The sequence below is a fragment of the Scyliorhinus torazame genome, chromosome 26, assembly GCF_047496885.1.
Source record: "Scyliorhinus torazame isolate Kashiwa2021f chromosome 26, sScyTor2.1, whole genome shotgun sequence".
In the NCBI taxonomy this organism is placed as follows: domain Eukaryota; kingdom Metazoa; phylum Chordata; class Chondrichthyes; order Carcharhiniformes; family Scyliorhinidae; genus Scyliorhinus; species Scyliorhinus torazame.
In genome coordinates this window covers 24,321,017-24,339,514 of record NC_092732.1, presented here as the reverse complement: position 1 = coordinate 24,339,514, position 18,498 = coordinate 24,321,017, and the positions used below count along the sequence as shown (strand labels likewise).

Sequence of the window (18,498 nt, the reverse complement as noted above, 5' to 3'; positions counted from 1 at the left end):
CCACACTGTGACAGGTTCAAGATGGCGGCTCACCCACCACCTTCTCAAGGGGCAATTAGGGATGGGCAAGGGCGAGGCCTCGTATCCCGCGAAAGAATTTTGAATAATCAACAGCGTCCCCCGCGTCCCCAATCAACCAAGAGCTCACCCTCTCCCCTTCCTCCTCCTCAAGGCAAACTCTACAACGACGTTGGACTCAGCTACGCGCAGGTGAAGATCTTCCAGCAGGCGGCCGAGTGCTTCGAGCTGGCCCTGCCCCACTGCCGACGGGGGAGCTCGGAGCAGCGCAAGGAGGCCGTGGTCCTGCAGAACCTCGGCGCCGTCTACAACACCATGGGCGGCTACAGCAGAGCCTTGGGCTTCCACCAGAGCGCCGCCACCTTACACGGTGAGGAACGGGGCAATGGACGGGCCCTGGGGGTTGGGGGGGGGTGGTCAGGGAGGGGTCCGCGCCCCGCCACCACCTGCTGATCTCAGCCAGGGTCAAGGGTCAACAGTGGGGGAGGGTCGGTGCCAGGGCGAGGTGAGGGGGGGAGAGGGAGTGTGGACAGGTGATCCAGATCGTCTCAAATGAGGGAAGCGCAACAGGTGGAGTTAGAGAGAGGTGGAGACAGGTGGAAAGGCTTAGGGAGGGGATTCCAGAGCTCGCCCCCCCCCCCCCCCCCCTGGTGGAGGTTACAGAGATAGGGAGGGGGTGTAGGGGCTGGAGGTGGTTACAGAGATAGGGAGGGGGTGTAGGGGCTGGAGGAGGTTACAGAGATAGGGAGGAGGTGTAGGGGCTGGAGGAGGTTACAGAGATAGGGAGGGGGTGTAGGGGCTGGAGGAGGTTACAGAGATAGGGAGGGGGAGTAGGGGCTGGAGGAGGTTACAGAGATAGGGAGGGGGTGTAGGAGCTGGAGGAGGTTACAGAGATAGGGAGGGGCTGCAGGAGCTGGAGGAGGTTACAGAGATAGGGAGGGAGTGTAGGGACTGGAGGAGTTTACCGAGATAGGGAGGGGATGTAGGGGCTGGAGGTTACAGAGATAGGGAGGGGTGTAGGGGCTGGAGGAGGTTCCAGAGATAGGGAGGGGGTGTAGGGACTGGAGGAGATTGCACAGATGGGGAGGGAGTGTAGGGGCTGGAGGATGTTACAGAGATAGGGAGGGGGTGTAGGGGCTGGAGGTGGTTACAGAGATGGGGAGGAGTGTAGGGGCTGGAGGTTACAGAGATAGGGAGGGGTGTAGGGGCTAGAGGTGGTTGCAGAGATAGGGAGGGGATGTAGGGGCTGGAGGAGGTTACAGAGATGGGGAGGGAGTGTAGGGGCTGGTGGAGGTTACAGAGATAGGCAGGGCGTTGTAGGTGCTGGAGGTTACAGAGATAGGGAGGGGTGGAGGGGCTGGAGGAGGTTACAGAGATAGGGAGGGGGTGTAGGGGCTGGAGGAGGTTACAGAGATAGGGAGAGAGTGTAGGGACTGGAGGAGATTGCACAAATGGGGAGGGGGTGTAGGGGCTGGAGGATGTTACAGAGATAGGGAGGGGGTATAGGGGCTAGAGGAGGTTACAGAGATGGGGAGGAGTGTAGGGTCTGGAGGAGGTTACATAGATAGGGAGGGGATGTAGGGGCTGGAGGAGGTTACAGAGATGGTGAGGGGGTATAGGGTCTGGAGGAGGTAACAGAGATAGGGAGGGGGTGTAGGGGCTGGAGGTTACAGAGATAGGGAGTGGGTGTAGGGGCTGGAGGAGGTTACAGAGATAGGGAGGGGCTGGAGGAGGTTACAGAGATAAGGAGGGGCTGGAGGAGGTTACAGAGATAGGGAGGGGGTGTAGGGGCTGGAGGAGGTTACACAGATAGGGAGGGGGTGTAGGGGCTGGAGGAGGTTACAGAGATAGGGAGGGGGTGTAGGGACTGGAGGAGTTTACCGAGATAGGGAGGGGGTATTGGAGCTGGAGGAGGTTATAGAGATAGGGAGGAGGTTAAAGAGATAGGGAGGGTGTGTAGGAGCTGGTGGAGGTTACAGAGATAGGGAGGGACTGCAGGAGCTGGAGGAGGTTACAGAGATAGGGAGGGGGTGTAGGGGCTGGTGGAGGTTACAGAGATAGGGAGGGGGTGTAGGGGCTGGAGGTTACAGAGATAGGGAGGGGTGTAGGGGATGGAGGAGGTTACAGAGATAGGGAGGGGGTGTAGGGGCTGGAGGAGGTTATAGAGATAGGGAGGGGGTGTAGGGGCTGGAGGAGGTTCCAGAGATAGGGATGGGGTGTAGGGACTGGAGGAGATTGCACAGATGGGGAGGGAGTGTAGGGGCTGGAGGATGTTACAGAGACCGGGAGGGGGTGTAGGGGCTGGAGGTGGTTACGGAGACGGGGAGGAGAGTAGGGGCTGGAGGTTACAGAGATAGGGAGGGGGTGTAGGGGCTGGTGGAGTTTACAGAGATTGGGACGGGGTGTAGGGGCTGGAGGTTACAGAGATAGGGAGGGGTGTAGGGGTTGGAGGAGGTTACAGAGATAGGGAGGGGGTATAGGGGCTGGAGGAGGTTCCAGAGATAGGGAGGGGGTGTAGGGACTGGAGGAGATTGCACAGATGGGGAGGGAGTGTAGGGGCTGGAGGAAGTTACAGCGATAGGGAGGGGGTGTAGGGGCTGGTGTTGGTTACAGAGACGGGGAGGAGTGTAGGGGCTGGAGGTTACAGAGATAGTGAGGGGTGTAGGGGCTGGAGGAGGTTGCAGAGATAGGGAGGGGATGTAGGGGCTGGAGGAGGTTACAGAGATGGGGAGGGGGTGTAGGGGCTGGTGGAGGTTACAGAGATAGGGAGGGGGTATAGGACCTGGAGGAGGTTATAGAGATAGGGAGGAGGTTAAAGAGATAGGGAGGGGGTGTAGGAGCTGGAGGAGGTTACAGAGATAGGGAGGGGGTGTAAGGGCTGGAGGAGGTTATAGAGATAGGGAGGGGGTGTAGGGGCTGGAGGAGGTTCCAGAGATAGGGAGGGGGTGTAGGGACTGGAGGAGATTGCACAGATGGGGAGGGAGTGTAGGGGCTGGAGGAATGTACAGAGATAGGGAGGGGGTGAAGGGGCTGGAGGTGGTTGCAGAGATAGGGAGGGGATGTAGGGGCTGGAGGAGGTTACAGAGATGGGGAGGGGGTGTAGGGCCTGCTGGAGGTTACAGAGATAGGGAGGGGGTGTAGGGGCTAGAGGTTACAGAGATAGGGAGGGGTGTAGGGGCTGGAGGAGGTTACAGAGATAGGGACGGGGTGTAGGGGCTGGAGGAGGTTACAGAGATGGGGAGGAGTGTAGGGTCTGGAGGAGATAACATAGATAGGGAGGGGATGTAGTGGCTGGAGGAGGTTACAGAGATGGGGAGGGGGTATAGGGTCTGGAGGAGGTTACAGAGATAGGGAGGGGGTGTAGGGGCTGGAGGTTACAGAGATAGGGAGTGGGTGTAGGGCCTGGACGAGGTTACAGAGATAGGGAGTAGGTGTAGGGGCTGGAGGAGGTTACAGAGATAGGGAGGGGGTGTAGGGGCTGGAGGAGGTTACAGAGATAGGGAGGGGGAGTAGGGGCTGGAGGAGGTTACAGAGATAGGGAGGGGTTGTAGGGGCTGGAGGAGGTTACAGAGATAGTGAGGGGGTGTAGGGGCTGGAGGAGGTTACAGAGATAGGGAGGGGGTGGAGGGGCTGGAGGAGGTTACAGAGATAGGGAGGGTGTTAGTTGCTGGAGGAGGTTACAGAGATAGGGAGGAGGTTAAAGAGATAGGGAGGGGGTGTAGGAGCTGGAGGAGGTTACAGAGGTAGGGAGGGGGTGTAGGGGCTGGAGGAGGTTGCAGAGATAGGGAGGGGATGTAGGGGCTGGAGGAGGTTACAGAGATGGGGAGGGGGTGTAGGGGCTGGTGGAGGTTACAGAGATAGGGAGGGGGTATAGGACCTGGAGGAGGTTATAGAGATAGGGAGGAGGTTAAAGAGATAGGGAGGGGGTGTAGGAGCTGGAGGAGGTTACAGAGATAGGGAGGGGGTGTAAGGGCTGGAGGAGGTTATAGAGATAGGGAGGGGGTGTAGGGGCTGGAGGAGGTTCCAGAGATAGGGAGGGGGTGTAGGGACTGGAGGAGATTGCACAGATGGGGAGGGAGTGTAGGGGCTGGAGGAATGTACAGAGATAGGGAGGGGGTGAAGGGGCTGGAGGTGGTTGCAGAGATAGGGAGGGGATGTAGGGGCTGGAGGAGGTTACAGAGATGGGGAGGGGGTGTAGGGCCTGCTGGAGGTTACAGAGATAGGGAGGGGGTGTAGGGGCTAGAGGTTACAGAGATAGGGAGGGGTGTAGGGGCTGGAGGAGGTTACAGAGATAGGGACGGGGTGTAGGGGCTGGAGGAGGTTACAGAGATGGGGAGGAGTGTAGGGTCTGGAGGAGATAACATAGATAGGGAGGGGATGTAGTGGCTGGAGGAGGTTACAGAGATGGGGAGGGGGTATAGGGTCTGGAGGAGGTTACAGAGATAGGGAGGGGGTGTAGGGGCTGGAGGTTACAGAGATAGGGAGTGGGTGTAGGGCCTGGACGAGGTTCCAGAGATAGGGAGTAGGTGTAGGGGCTGGAGGAGGTTACAGAGATAGGGAGGGGGTGTAGGGGCTGGAGGAGGTTACAGAGATAGGGAGGGGGAGTAGGGGCTGGAGGAGGTTACAGAGATAGGGAGGGGTTGTAGGGGCTGGAGGAGGTTACAGAGATAGTGAGGGGGTGTAGGGGCTGGAGGAGGTTACAGAGATAGGGAGGGGGTGGAGGGGCTGGAGGAGGTTACAGAGATAGGGAGGGTGTTAGTTGCTGGAGGAGGTTACAGAGATAGGGAGGGGGTGTAGGGGCTGGAGGAGGTTACAGAGATAGGGAGGGGATGTAGGGGCTGGTGGAGGTCACAGAGATAGGGAGGAGGTTAAAGAGATAGGGAGGGGGTGTAGGAGCTGGAGGAGGTTACAGAGATGGGGAGGAGTGTAGGGTCTGGAGGAGATAACACAGATAGGGAGTTGATGTAGGGCTGGAGGAGGTTACGGAGATGGGGAAGGGGTATAGGGTCTGGAGGAGGTTACAGAGACAGGGAGGGGGTGTAGGGGCTGGAGGAGGTTACAGAGATAGGGAGGAGGTGTAGGGGCTGGTGGAGGTTACAGAGATAGGGAGGATGTTAAAGAGATAGGGAGGGGGTGTAGGAGCTGGAGGAGGTTACAGAGATAGGGAGGGACTGCAGGAGCTGGAGAAGGTTACAGAGATAGGGAGGGGGTGTAGGGGCTGGTGGAGGTTACAGAGATAGGGAGGGGGTGTAGGGGCTGGAGGTTACAGAGATAGGGAGGGGTGGAGGGGCTGGAGGAGGTTACACAGATAGGGAGGGGGTGTAGGGGCTGGAGAAGGTTACAGGGAGAGAGTGTAGGGACTGGAGGAGATTGCACAAATGGGGACGGTGTGTAGGGGCTGGAGGATGTTACAGAGATAGGGAGGGGGTATAGGGGCTGGAGGAGGTTACAGAGATGGGGAGGAGTGTAGGGTCTGGAGGAGGTTACATAGATAGGGAGGGGATGTAGGGGCTGGAGGAGGTTACAGAGATGGGGAGGGGGTATAGGGTCTGGAGGAGGTAACAGAGATAGGGAGGGGGTATAGGGGCTGGAGGTTACAGAGATAGGGAGTGGGTGTAGGGGCTGGAGGAGGTTACAGAGATAGAGAGGGGCTGGAGGCGGTTACAGAGATAGGGAGGGGCTGGAGGAGGTTACAGAGATAGGGAGGGGGTGTAGGGGCTGGAGGAGGTTACAGAGATAGGGAGGGGGTGTAGGAGCTGGAGGAGGTTACAGAGATAGGGAGGGGGTGTAGGGGCTGGAGGAGGTTACAGAGATAGGGAGGGGGTGTAGGGGCTGGAGGAGGTTACAGAGACAGGGAGGGGGTGTAGGGGCTGGTGGAGGTTACAGATATAGGGAGGAGGTTAAAAAGATTGGCAGGGGGTGTAGGATCTGGAGGAGGTTACAGAGATAGGGAGGGACTGCAGGTGCTGGAGGAGGTTACAGAGATAGGGAGGGGGTGTAGGGACTGGAGGAGTTTACCGAGATAGGGAGGGGGTGTAGGAGCTGGAGGAGGTTACAGAGATAGGGAGGGGGTGTAGGGGCTGGAGGAGGTTACAGAGATAGGGAGGGGGTGTAGGGGCTGGAGAAGGTTACAGAGATAGGGAGGGGATGTAGGGGCTGGTGGAGGTTACAGAGATAGGGAGGAGGTTAAAGAGATAGGGAGGGGGTGTAGGAGCTGGAGGAGGTTACAGAGATAGGGGGGACTGCAGGAGCTGGAGGAGGCTACAGAGATTGGGAGGGGGTGTAGGGGCTGGAGGAGGTTACAGAGATGGGGAGGAGTGTAGGGTCTGGAGGAGATAACATAGATAGGGAGTTGATGTAGGGCTGGAGGAGGTTACGGAGATGGGGAATGGGTATAGGGTCTGGAGGAGGTTACAGAGACAGGGAGGGGGTGTAGGGGCTGGAGGAGGTTACAGAGATAGGGAGGATGTTAAAGAGATAGGGAGGGGGTGTAGGAGCTGGAGGAGGTTACAGAGATAGGGAGGGACTGCAGGAGCTGGAGAAGGTTACAGAGATAGGGAGGGGGTGTAGGGGCTGGTGGAGGTTACAGAGATAGGGAGGGGGTGTAGGGGCTGGAGGTTCCAGAGATAGGGAGGGGTGGAGGGGCTGGAGGAGGTTACACAGATAGGGAGGGGGTGTAGGGGCTGGAGAAGGTTACAGGGAGAGAGTGTAGGGACTGGAGGAGATTGCACAAATGGGGAGGGTGTGTAGGGGCTGGAGGATGTTACAGAGATAGGGAGGGGGTATAGGGGCTGGAGGACGTTACAGAGATGGGGAGGAGTGTAGGGTCTGGAGGAGGTTACATAGATAGGGAGGGGGTATAGGGGCTGGAGGTTACAGAGATAGGGAGTGGGTGTAGGGTCTGGAGGAGGTTACAGAGATAGAGAGGGGCTGGAGGCGGTTACAGAGATAGGGAGGGGCTGGAGGAGGTTACAGAGATAGGGAGGGGGTGTAGGGGCTGGAGGAGGTTACAGAGATAGGGAGGGGGTGTAGGAGCTGGAGGAGGTTACAGAGATAGGGAGGGGGTGTAGGGGCTGGAGGAGGTTACAGAGATAGGGAGGGGGTGTAGGGGCTGGTGGAGGTTACAGATATAGGGAGGAGGTTAAAAAGATTGGCAGGGGGTGTAGGATCTGGAGGAGGTTACAGAGATTGGGAGGGACTGCAGGTGCTGGAGGAGGTTACAGAGATAGGGAGGGGGTGTCGGGACTGGAGGAGTTTACCGAGATAGGGAGGGGGTGTAGGAGCTGGAGGAGGTTACAGAGATAGGGAGGGACTGCAGGAGCTGGAGGAGGTTACAGAGATAGGGAGGGGGTGTAGGAGCTGGTGGAGGTTACAGAGATAGGGATGGGGTGTAGGGGCTGGAGGTTACAGAGATAGGGAGGGGTGTAGGGGCTGGAGGAGGTTATAGAGATAGGGAGGGGGAGTAGGGGCTGGAGGAGGTTCCAGAGATAGGGAGGGGGTGTAGGGACTGAGGAGATTGCACAGATGGGGAGGGAGTGTAGGGGCTGGAGGATGTTACAGAGATAGGGAGGGGGTGTAGGGGCTGGAGGTGGTTACAGAGACGGGGAGGAGTGTAGGGGCTGGAGGTTACAGAGATAGGGAGGGGTGTAGGCGCTGGAGGAGGTTGCAGAGATAGGGAGGGTATGTAGGGGCTGCAGGAGGTTACAGAGATGGGGAGTGGGTGTAGGGGCTGGTGGAGGTTACAGAGATGGGGAGGGGGTGTAGGGGCTGGAGGTTACAGAGATACGGAGGGGTGTACGGGCTGGAGGAGGTTACAGAGATAGGGAGGGGGTGTAGGGGCTGGAGGAGGTTACAGAGATGGGGAGGAGTGTAGGGTCTGGAGGAGATAACATAGATAGGGAGGGGATGTAGGGGCTGGAGGAGGTTACATAGATGGGGAGAGGGTATAGGCTCTGGAGGAGGTTACAGAGATAGGGAGGGGGTGTAGGGGCTGGAGGTTACAGAGATAGGGAGTGGCTGTAGGGGCTGGACGAGGTTACAGAGATAGGGAGGAGGTCTAGGGGCTGGAGGAGGTTACAGAGATAGGGAGGGGGTGTAGGGGCTGGAGGAGGTTACAGAGATAGGGAGGGGGAGTTGGGGCTGGAGGAGGTTACAGAGATAGGGAGGGGGAGTAGGGGCTGGAGGAGGTTACAGAGATAGGGAGGGGGTGTAGGGTCTGGAACAGGTTACAGAGATAGGCAGGGGCTGGAGTAGGTTACAGAGATAGGGAGGGGGTGTAGGGACTGGAGGAGATTGCAGAGATACGGAGGGGGTGTAGGGACTGGAGGAGGTTACAGAGATAGGGAGGGGCTGGAGGAGGTTACAGAGATTGGGAGGGGGTGTAGGGGCTGGACGAGGTTACAGAGATAGGGAGTGGGTGTAGGGATTGGAGGAGATTGCACAGATGGGGAGGGAGTGTAAGGGCTGGAGGATGTTACAGAGATAGGGAGGGGGTGTAGGGGCTGGAGGTTACAGAGATAGGGAGGGGTGTAGGGGCTGGAGGAGGTTACAGAGATAGGGAGGGGGTGTAGGGGCTAGAGTAGGTTCCAGAGATAGGGAGTGGGTGTAGGGATTGGAGGAGATTGCACAGATGGGGAGGGAGTGTAAGGGCTGGAGGATGTTACAGAGATAGGGAGGGGGTGTAGGGGCTGGAGGTTACAGAGATAGGGAGGGGTTTAGGGGCTGGAGGAGGTTACAGAGATAGGGAGGGGGAGTAGGGGCTGGAGGAGGTTACAGAGATAGGGAGGGGGTGTAGGGGCTGAAGGACGTTACAGAGATAGGGAGGGGCTGGAGGAGGTTAGATAGGGAGGGGGTGTAGGGGCTGCACGCGGTTACAGAGATAGGGAGGAGGTGTAGGGGTGGAGGAGATTACAGAGATAGGGAGGGGTTGTAGGGACTGGAGGAGATTGCAGAGATACGGAGGGGGTGTAGGGACTGGAGGAGGTTACAGAGATAGGGAGGGGGAGTAGGGCCTGGAGGAGGTTACAGAGATAGGGAGGGGCTGGAGGAGGTTACAGAGATCGGAGGTGTCGGGGCTGGAGGAGGTTACAGAGATTGGGAGGGGGTGTAGGGGCTGGACGAGGTTACAGAGATAGGAGGTGTAGGGGCTGGAGGAGGTTCCAGAGATAGGGAGGGGGTGTAGGGGCTGGAGGAGGTTATAGAGATAGGGAGGAGGTTAAAGAGATAGGGAGGGGGGTGTAGGGGCTGGGGGAGGTTAAAGAGATAGGGAGGGGGGTGTAAGGGCTGGGGGAGGTTACAGAGATAGGGAGGGGGTGTAGGGGCTGGAGGAGGTTACAGAGATAGGGAGGGGGTGTCGGGGCTGGAGGAGGTTACAGAGATAGGGAGGGGATGTTGGGGCTGGAGGAGGTTACAGAGATAGGGAGGGGGTGTAGGGGCTGGAGGAGGTTACAGAGATAGGGAGGGGGTGTAGGGGCTGGAGGAGGTTACAGAGATAGGGAGGGGGTGTCGGGGCTGGAGGAGGTTACAGAGATAGGGAGGGGATGTTGGGGCTGGAGGAGGTTACAGAGATAGGGAGGGGGTGTAGGGGCTGGAGGAGGTTACAGAGATAGGGAGGGAGTGTCGGTGCTGGAGGAGGTTACAGAGATAGGGAGGGGGTGTAGTGGCTGGAGGAGGTTACAGAGATAGGGAGGGGGTGTAGGGGCTGGAGGAGGTTACAGAGATAGGGAGAGGGTGTAAGGGCTGGAGGAGGTTACAGAGATAGGGAGGGGGATGTCGGGGCTGGGGGAGGTTACAGAGATAGGGAGTGGGTGTCGGGGCTGGAGGAGGTTACAGAGATAGGGAGGGGGTGTAGGGGCTGGAGGAGGTTACAGAGTTAGGGAGGGGGATGTAGGGGCTGGGGGAGGTTACAGAGATAGGGCAGGGTGTAGGGGGCTGGAGGAGCACAGAAATTAATAATAATAACCCTGTAGCTTGGAATGGCCACCTTTCTATCCTATTTGAACATCTCTTCGTGTTGTGAAACACTGAAATAATTTGATGGGATCGATTTGGAGAACCCAACTCCTCTGGGGCGGGCGCGACGGGGAGAGAGAGCAAGTCCAGAACAAGACGGAGGACAGGACATAAAATTTGAGCCAGGCCCTTCGGGATGCAAAGGATATCTGGAAACACTTCCTGACAGAAGGGTGCCGGGAGGGAGGGGGAGGGTTGTCTCGAACTCTTGCCCCAGAAAAACCCCAGTGTCTTGGGGTTGGAAGATTGGACATTTCCAAAGTGAGATGGATAGATTTTGTTGGGGTTGACCGGAGAGGGTTTCAGAACCAGGGCGGGGAGATGGGGTTAAGTTCGGGATGAGCTGTGAGCTGATTGAGTGGCCAGGTCAGGCTGGAGGGGCCTCCTCATGTTCCTCTTACGTTGGCCCTCAAGGACACAGCGATTGGGCGAGCAGTAACCCGGCAGAGTGGGGTGTGGAGGATGAAGGCGCCGTCACGACATTGGCTTTGTTACACAGAGAGTAACCGATTCCTGGAACGTACATCCAGCAGCGGTTCACAGACAGATCGCCCACCGCGCCCCCCCCCCCCCCCCCACCCAGGTTTAATTGAGGCAGCCATCCGGGCCGGTAAGACCCTAGCCTCTCGACCAGCCGCGTCCATCCAGGAAACCAGCAGTAACAGGCTCCCACATCTCTCCGCAGGGTCGCTCGGAAACAGGAATGCACAGGGCCAGTGCTTCTGTAACCTGGCCTACGCCTACGGCCAGCTGGGGGACCATGGAGACACAGCAGAAAACTACCTGCACGCACTTCAGGCATTCAAAGATACCGGTGAGCGGCAAAAATACAGCGAGAGGAGAGTACAGGAGCGGTACACAGTGTGTGAGAATACAGAGTGGGGAGTACAGGAGTGGTACACAGTGTGTGAGAATACAGGAGCGGTATACAGTGTGTGAGAATACACAGTGGGGAGTACAGGAGCGGTACACAGTGTGTGAGAATACAGGAGTGGTACACAGTGTGTGAGAATACAGAGTGGGGAGTACAGGAGCGGTACGCAGTGTGTGAGAATACAGAGTGGGGAGTACAGGAGCGGTACACAGTGTGTGAGAATACAGGAGTGGTACACAGTGTGTGAGAATACAGAGTGGGGAATACAGGAGTGGTACACAGTGTGTGAGAATACAGAGTGGGGAGTACAGGAGCGGTACGCAGTGTGTGAGAATACAGGAGCGGTACACAGTGTGTGAGAATACAGGGTGGAGAATACAGGAGTGGTACGCAGTGTGTGCGAATACAGGGTGGAGAATACAGGAGTGGTACACAGTGTGTGAGAATACAGGGTGGAGAATACAGGAGTGGTACACAGTGTGTGCGAATACAGGGTGGAGAATACAGGAGTGGTACACAGTGTGTGAGAATACAGAGTGGAGAATACAGGAGCGGTACACAGTGTGTGAGAATACAGAGTGGGGAATACAGGAGTGGTACACAGTGTGTGAGAATACAGGAGCGGAACACAGTGTGTGAGAATACAGAGTGGGGAGTACAGGAGTGGTACACAGTGTGTGAGAATACAGGAGCGGTACACAGTGTGTGAGAATACAGAGTGGGGAGTACAGGAGCGGTACACAGTGTGTGAGAATACAGAGTGGAGAGTACAGGAGTGGTACGCAGTGTATGAGAATACAGAGTGGGGAGTACAGGAGTGGTACGCAGTGTGTGAGAATACAGAGTGGGGAGTACAGGAGCGGTACACAGTGTGTGAGAATACAGAGTGGGGAGTACAGGAGTGGTACGCAGTGTGTGAGAATACAGAGTGGGGAGTACAGGAGCGGTACACAGTGTGTGAGAATACAGAGTGGGGAGTACAGGAGCGGTACGCAGTGTGTGAGAATACAGGAGCGGTACGCAGTGTGTGAGAATACAGGGTGGGGAGTACAGGAGTGGTACACAGTGTGTGAGAATACAGAGTGGGGAGTACAGGAGTGGTACACAGTGTGTGAGAATACAGGGTGGAGAATACAGGAGTGGTACGCAGTGTGAGAATACAGAGTGGGGAGTACAGGAGCGGTACACAGTGTGTGAGAATACAGAGTGGGGAGTACAGGAGTGGTACGCAGTGTGTGAGAATACAGAGTGGGGAGTACAGGAGTGGTACACAGTGTGTGAGAATACAGAGTGGGGAGTACAGGAGTGGTACGCAGTGTGTGAGAATACAGAGTGGGGAGTACAGGAGTGGTACGCAGTGTGTGAGAAAACAGAGTGGAGAATACAGGAGTGGTACGCAGTGTGTGAGAATACAGAGTGGGGAGTACAGGAGTGGTACGCAGTGTGTGAGAATACAGAGTGGGGGGTACAGGAGCGGTACACAGTGTGTGAGAATACAGAGTGGGGAATACAGGAGCGGTACACAGTGTGTGAGAATACAGAGTGGGGAGTACAGGAGTGGTACGCAGTGTGTGAGAATACAGAGTGGGGAGTACAGGAGTGGTACGCAGTGTGTGAGAATGCAGAGTGGGGAGTACAGGAGTGGTACACAGTGTGTGAGAATACAGAGTGGGGAGTACAGGAGCGGTACACAGTGTGTGAGAATACAGAGTGGAGAATACAGGAGTGGTACGCAGTGTGTGAGAATACAGAGTGGGGAGTACAGGAGTGGTACGCAGTGTGTGAGAATACAGAGTGGGGGGTACAGGAGCGGTACACAGTGTGTGAGAATACAGAGTGGGGAATACAGGAGCGGTACACAGTGTGTGAGAATACAGAGTGGGGAGTACAGGAGTGGTACGCAGTGTGTGAGAATACAGAGTGGGGAGTACAGGAGTGGTACGCAGTGTGTGAGAATACAGAGTGGGGAGTACAGGAGTGGTACACAGTGTGTGAGAATACAGAGTGGGGAGTACAGGAGCGGTACACAGTGTGTGAGAATACAGAGTGGGGAGTACAGGAGCGGTACGCAGTGTGTGAGAATACAGAGTGGGGAGTACAGGAGCGGTACACAGTGTGTGAGAATACAGGAGCGGTACACAGTGTGTGAGAATACAGAGTGGGGAATACAGGAGCGGTACACAGTGTGTGAGAATACAGGAGTGGTACACAGTGTGTGAGAATACAGAGTGGGGAGTACAGGAGCGGTACACAGTGTGTGAGAATACAGGAGTGGTACACAGTGTGTGAGAATACAGAGTGGGGAGTACAGGAGCGGTACACAGTATGTGAGAATACAGAGTGGGGAGTACAGGAGCGGTACGCAGTGTGTGAGAAAACAGAGTGGGGAGTACAGGAGTGGTACACAGTGTGTGAGAATACAGAGTGGGGAGTACAGGAGTGGTACACAGTGTGTGAGAATACAGAGTGGGGAGTACAGGAGCGGTACACAGTATGTGAGAATACAGAGTGGGGAGTACAGGAGCGGTACGCAGTGTGTGAGAATACAGAGTGCGGAGTACAGGAGTGGTACACAGTGTGTGAGAATACAGAGTGGGGAGTACAGGAGCGGTACACAGTATGTGAGAATACAGAGTGGGGAGTACAGGAGCGGTACGCAGTGTGTGAGAATACAGAGTGGGGAGTACAGGAGTGGTACACAGTGTGTGAGAATACAGAGTGGGGAGTACAGGAGCGGTACACAGTGTGTGAGAATACAGAGTGGGGAGTACAGGAGCGGTACGCAGTGTGTGAGAATACAGGAGCGGTACGCAGTGTGTGAGAATACAGGGTGGGGAGTACAGGAGTGGTACACAGTGTGTGAGAATACAGAGTGGGGAGTACAGGAGTGGTACACAGTGTGTGAGAATACAGGGTGGAGAATACAGGAGTGGTACGCAGTGTGAGAATACAGAGTGGGGAGTACAGGAGCGGTACACAGTGTGTGAGAATACAGAGTGGGGAGTACAGGAGTGGTACGCAGTGTGTGAGAATACAGAGTGGGGAGTACAGGAGTGGTACACAGTGTGTGAGAATACAGAGTGGGGAGTACAGGAGTGGTACGCAGTGTGTGAGAATACAGAGTGGGGAGTACAGGAGTGGTACGCAGTGTGTGAGAAAACAGAGTGGAGAATACAGGAGTGGTACGCAGTGTGTGAGAATACAGAGTGGGGAGTACAGGAGTGGTACGCAGTGTGTGAGAATACAGAGTGGGGGGTACAGGAGCGGTACACAGTGTGTGAGAATACAGAGTGGGGAATACAGGAGCGGTACACAGTGTGTGAGAATACAGAGTGGGGAGTACAGGAGTGGTACGCAGTGTGTGAGAATACAGAGTGGGGAGTACAGGAGTGGTACGCAGTGTGTGAGAATGCAGAGTGGGGAGTACAGGAGTGGTACACAGTGTGTGAGAATACAGAGTGGGGAGTACAGGAGCGGTACACAGTGTGTGAGAATACAGAGTGGAGAATACAGGAGTGGTACGCAGTGTGTGAGAATACAGAGTGGGGAGTACAGGAGTGGTACGCAGTGTGTGAGAATACAGAGTGGGGGGTACAGGAGCGGTACACAGTGTGTGAGAATACAGAGTGGGGAATACAGGAGCGGTACACAGTGTGTGAGAATACAGAGTGGGGAGTACAGGAGTGGTACGCAGTGTGTGAGAATACAGAGTGGGGAGTACAGGAGTGGTACGCAGTGTGTGAGAATACAGAGTGGGGAGTACAGGAGTGGTACACAGTGTGTGAGAATACAGAGTGGGGAGTACAGGAGCGGTACACAGTGTGTGAGAATACAGAGTGGGGAGTACAGGAGCGGTACGCAGTGTGTGAGAATACAGAGTGGGGAGTACAGGAGCGGTACACAGTGTGTGAGAATACAGGAGCGGTACACAGTGTGTGAGAATACAGAGTGGGGAATACAGGAGCGGTACACAGTGTGTGAGAATACAGGAGTGGTACACAGTGTGTGAGAATACAGAGTGGGGAGTACAGGAGCGGTACACAGTGTGTGAGAATACAGGAGTGGTACACAGTGTGTGAGAATACAGAGTGGGGAGTACAGGAGCGGTACACAGTATGTGAGAATACAGAGTGGGGAGTACAGGAGCGGTACGCAGTGTGTGAGAAAACAGAGTGGGGAGTACAGGAGTGGTACACAGTGTGTGAGAATACAGAGTGGGGAGTACAGGAGTGGTACACAGTGTGTGAGAATACAGAGTGGGGAGTACAGGAGCGGTACACAGTATGTGAGAATACAGAGTGGGGAGTACAGGAGCGGTACGCAGTGTGTGAGAATACAGAGTGCGGAGTACAGGAGTGGTACACAGTGTGTGAGAATACAGAGTGGGGAGTACAGGAGCGGTACACAGTATGTGAGAAAACAGAGTGGGGAGTACAGGAGTGGTACACAGTGTGTGAGAATACAGAGTGGGGAGTACAGGAGTGGTACACAGTGTGTGAGAATACAGAGTGGGGAGTACAGGAGCGGTACACAGTATGTGAGAATACAGAGTGGGGAGTACAGGAGCGGTACGCAGTGTGTGAGAATACAGAGTGGGGAGTACAGGAGTGGTACACAGTGTGTGAGAATACAGAGTGGGGAGTACAGGAGCGGTACACAGTATGTGAGAATACAGAGTGGGGAGTACAGGAGCGGTACGCAGTGTGTGAGAATACAGAGTGGGGAGTACAGGAGCGGTACGCAGTGTGTGAGAATACAGAGTGGGGAGTACAGGAGTGGTACACAGTGTGTGAGAATACAGAGTGGGGAGTACAGGAGTGGTACACAGTGTGTGAGAATACAGAGTGGGGAGTACAGGAGCGGTACACAGTGTGTGAGAATACAGAGTGGGGGGTACAGGAGCGGTACACAGTGTGTGAGAATACAGAGTGGAGAATACAGGAGTGGTACGCAGTGTGTGAGAATACAGAGTGGGGAGTACAGGAGTGGTACACAGTGTGTGAGAATACAGAGTGGGGGGTACAGGAGCAGTACACAGTGTGTGAGAATACAGAGTGGGGAGTACAGGAGTGGTACACAGTGTGTGAGAATACAGAGTGGGGAGTACAGGAGCGGTACACAGTGTGTGAGAATACAGAGTGGGGAGTACAGGAGCGGTACACAGTGTGTGAGAATACAGAGTGGGGGGTACAGGAGCGGTACACAGTGTGTGAGAATACAGAGTGGGGAGTACAGGAGGGGTACACAGTGTGTGAGAATACAGGAGCGGTACACAGTGTGTGAGAATACAGAGTGGGGAGTACAGGAGCGGTACACAGTGTGTGAGAATACAGGAGCGGTACACAGTGTGTGAGAATACAGAGTGGAGAATACAGGAGCGGTACACAGTGTGTGAGAATACAGAGTGGGGAGTACAGGAGCGGTACGCAGTGTGTGAGAATGCAGAGTGGGGAGTACAGGAGTGGTACGCAGTGTGTGAGAATACAGAGTGGGGAGTACAGGAGCGGTACACAGTGTGTGAGAATACAGAGTGGGGAGTACAGGAGTGGTACACAGTGTGTGAGAATACAGAGAGGGGAGTACAGGAGTGGTACGCAGTGTGTGAGAATACAGAGTGGGGAGTACAGGAGCGGTACGCAGTGTGTGAGAATACAGAGTGGGGAGTACAGGAGTGGTACGCAGTGTGTGAGAATACAGAGTGGGGAGCACAGGAGCGGTACGCAGTGTGTGAGAATACAGAGTGGGGAGTACAGGAGCGGTACGCAGTGTGTGAGAATACAGAGTGGGGAGTACAGGAGTGGTACACAGTGTGTGAGTTTTGTAAGGGCCCCGAAGAATCCAGCATGAGTTTTAAGGATACAAAATAATAAAGTTTATTTTACTATAACAATATATACATAGTAGTAGCAGTAACTTCCCTTGCTACCTTCTCCTTCCTCCTGGTTCCTGGACTGGCCAGCTTATTTATAGTAGGAGTTTCTCCGCCCCCCTCATTGGGGAAGTTCATACTCCCATAGGATTGTGGGATAGTCATTAGTCCCCAGCCAATCGTCAGTAGGCAGGTTATAACATCCCTCCCCCCCAAAGTCCAAGGAATCCACCGTAGGCCCTGGCGAAGGGAGGCGTCGAACTCGTTTGGCCGCAGGCCGGACGCCATTTGCACGCGGCGCTGGATCAGGCGGCGTATAACGAGATGGAGACCGGCGCTTCCGTGATGAACGGCGCGGTTGTACATCCATGGCCTGTGGACCCGAGGATTCCCCCTCTGATTCATCCTGTGTCTCCATCTCGGAGTCAGAGTCTGCTGCCTCCATCATGTCAGCGTCTCTGTCCCCATTCGGTCCCGTCATGACCTGCGCAGGCTTTGAGTGAGGCACCAGTGGAAGATTTGGAGGACTACCTTCCCTTGTTTCTGGTCTTTGCCGCTGTTGAACTGAGCTCCGGGGGCGGGGAATCTTTTGCGGGGATGATCTTCTGGACCGGACGTGGTCTACATGTTTTCGCTGGAGACGACCCTGGGCTTGCACTTGGTACGATATAGGGCCCGTTTGGCGAAAGATTACCCCAGGAACCCATTGGGCACCACCAGCAAAATTCCGCACGAATACTGGGTCACCGGGCGCAAACTGCCGAATCGGACGATGGTGAGACAATCCCGGTCCCTGTCGTTCTTGTGTGCGGCGTACTTTTGCGCCAATGTCCGGGAAGACCATACTAAGGCGAGTGCGAAGGCTCCGGCCCATTAGGAGTTCTGCGGGAGCTACCCCAGTCACTGTATGGGGGGTGGTCCTGTACGTAAACAAAAACCGAGCCAGTCTCGTGGCCATTGATCCGGAAGACTGCTTCTTTAGGCCTCTTTTGAATGTTTGCACTGCGCGCTCTGCCAACCCATTTGAAGCCGGGTGGTAAGGGGCAGTGCGGATATGGCGGATGCCGTTCATCTTTGTAAACCTAGCAAACTCCTCACTCGTGAATGGAGTGCCATTATCCGTGACCAGCACCTCGGGGAGGCCATGCGTACTAAACGATAAACGCATCTTTTCAATTGTTGCGCAGGACGTTGTCCCCTGCATCTTATGCACCTCCAGCCATTTGGACTGGGCGTCAATTAGTAGGAGGAACATGGATCCCTGAAAAGGGCCTGCGAAATCTGCATGTAAGCGTGCCCAAGGCCGCCCTGGCCATTCCCAGTGATGTAGGGGCGCGGCCGGCGGAAGCTTCTGATGCTCCTGGCAAATGGAGCAGTTTTGGGCCACCTTCTCAATGTCGGTGTCGAGGCCTGGCCACCAGACATAACTCCGGGCCAACATTTTCATCTTGGTCACGCCCGGATGCCCATTGTGCAAGTCTGATAATATCAGCTCCTGGCCTTTTTCCGGGACAACCACACGCGTCCCCCACAAGAGGATGCCGTCTTCCACGCTGAACTCTGACAGCTTGGAGGAAAATGCCCGTAACTCGCCTGGGAGCTGTCTATGCTGCCCACCATACAGGACTATGTGCCGAACCTTTGACAGGACTGACTCCGTCTGGGTCCACTCACGGATCTGTGATGCCGTGACAGGCAAGGTGTCCATAAAATTTAGGGTTGCGAC

General features: G+C 55.8%; 2 protein-coding genes across 2 annotated transcripts in view; both read left to right on the top strand.

The window, feature by feature from the left end:
• The window catches only part of LOC140402849 (NAD(P)H-hydrate epimerase-like), a 923,606-nt gene that overhangs the window by 806,403 nt on the left and 98,705 nt on the right, over positions 1-18,498 (top strand). The gene's annotated exons all lie outside the window — the stretch shown is intronic.
• LOC140402850 (uncharacterized) overlaps positions 1-18,498 on the top strand; it is an 88,597-nt gene that overhangs the window by 8,535 nt on the left and 61,564 nt on the right. The window contains exons 3-4 of the mRNA XM_072490474.1: positions 142-388; positions 10,715-10,843. Coding sequence (XP_072346575.1) covers positions 142-388; positions 10,715-10,843 — 376 coding nt within the window. The remainder of the gene's footprint in view (positions 1-141; positions 389-10,714; positions 10,844-18,498) is intronic.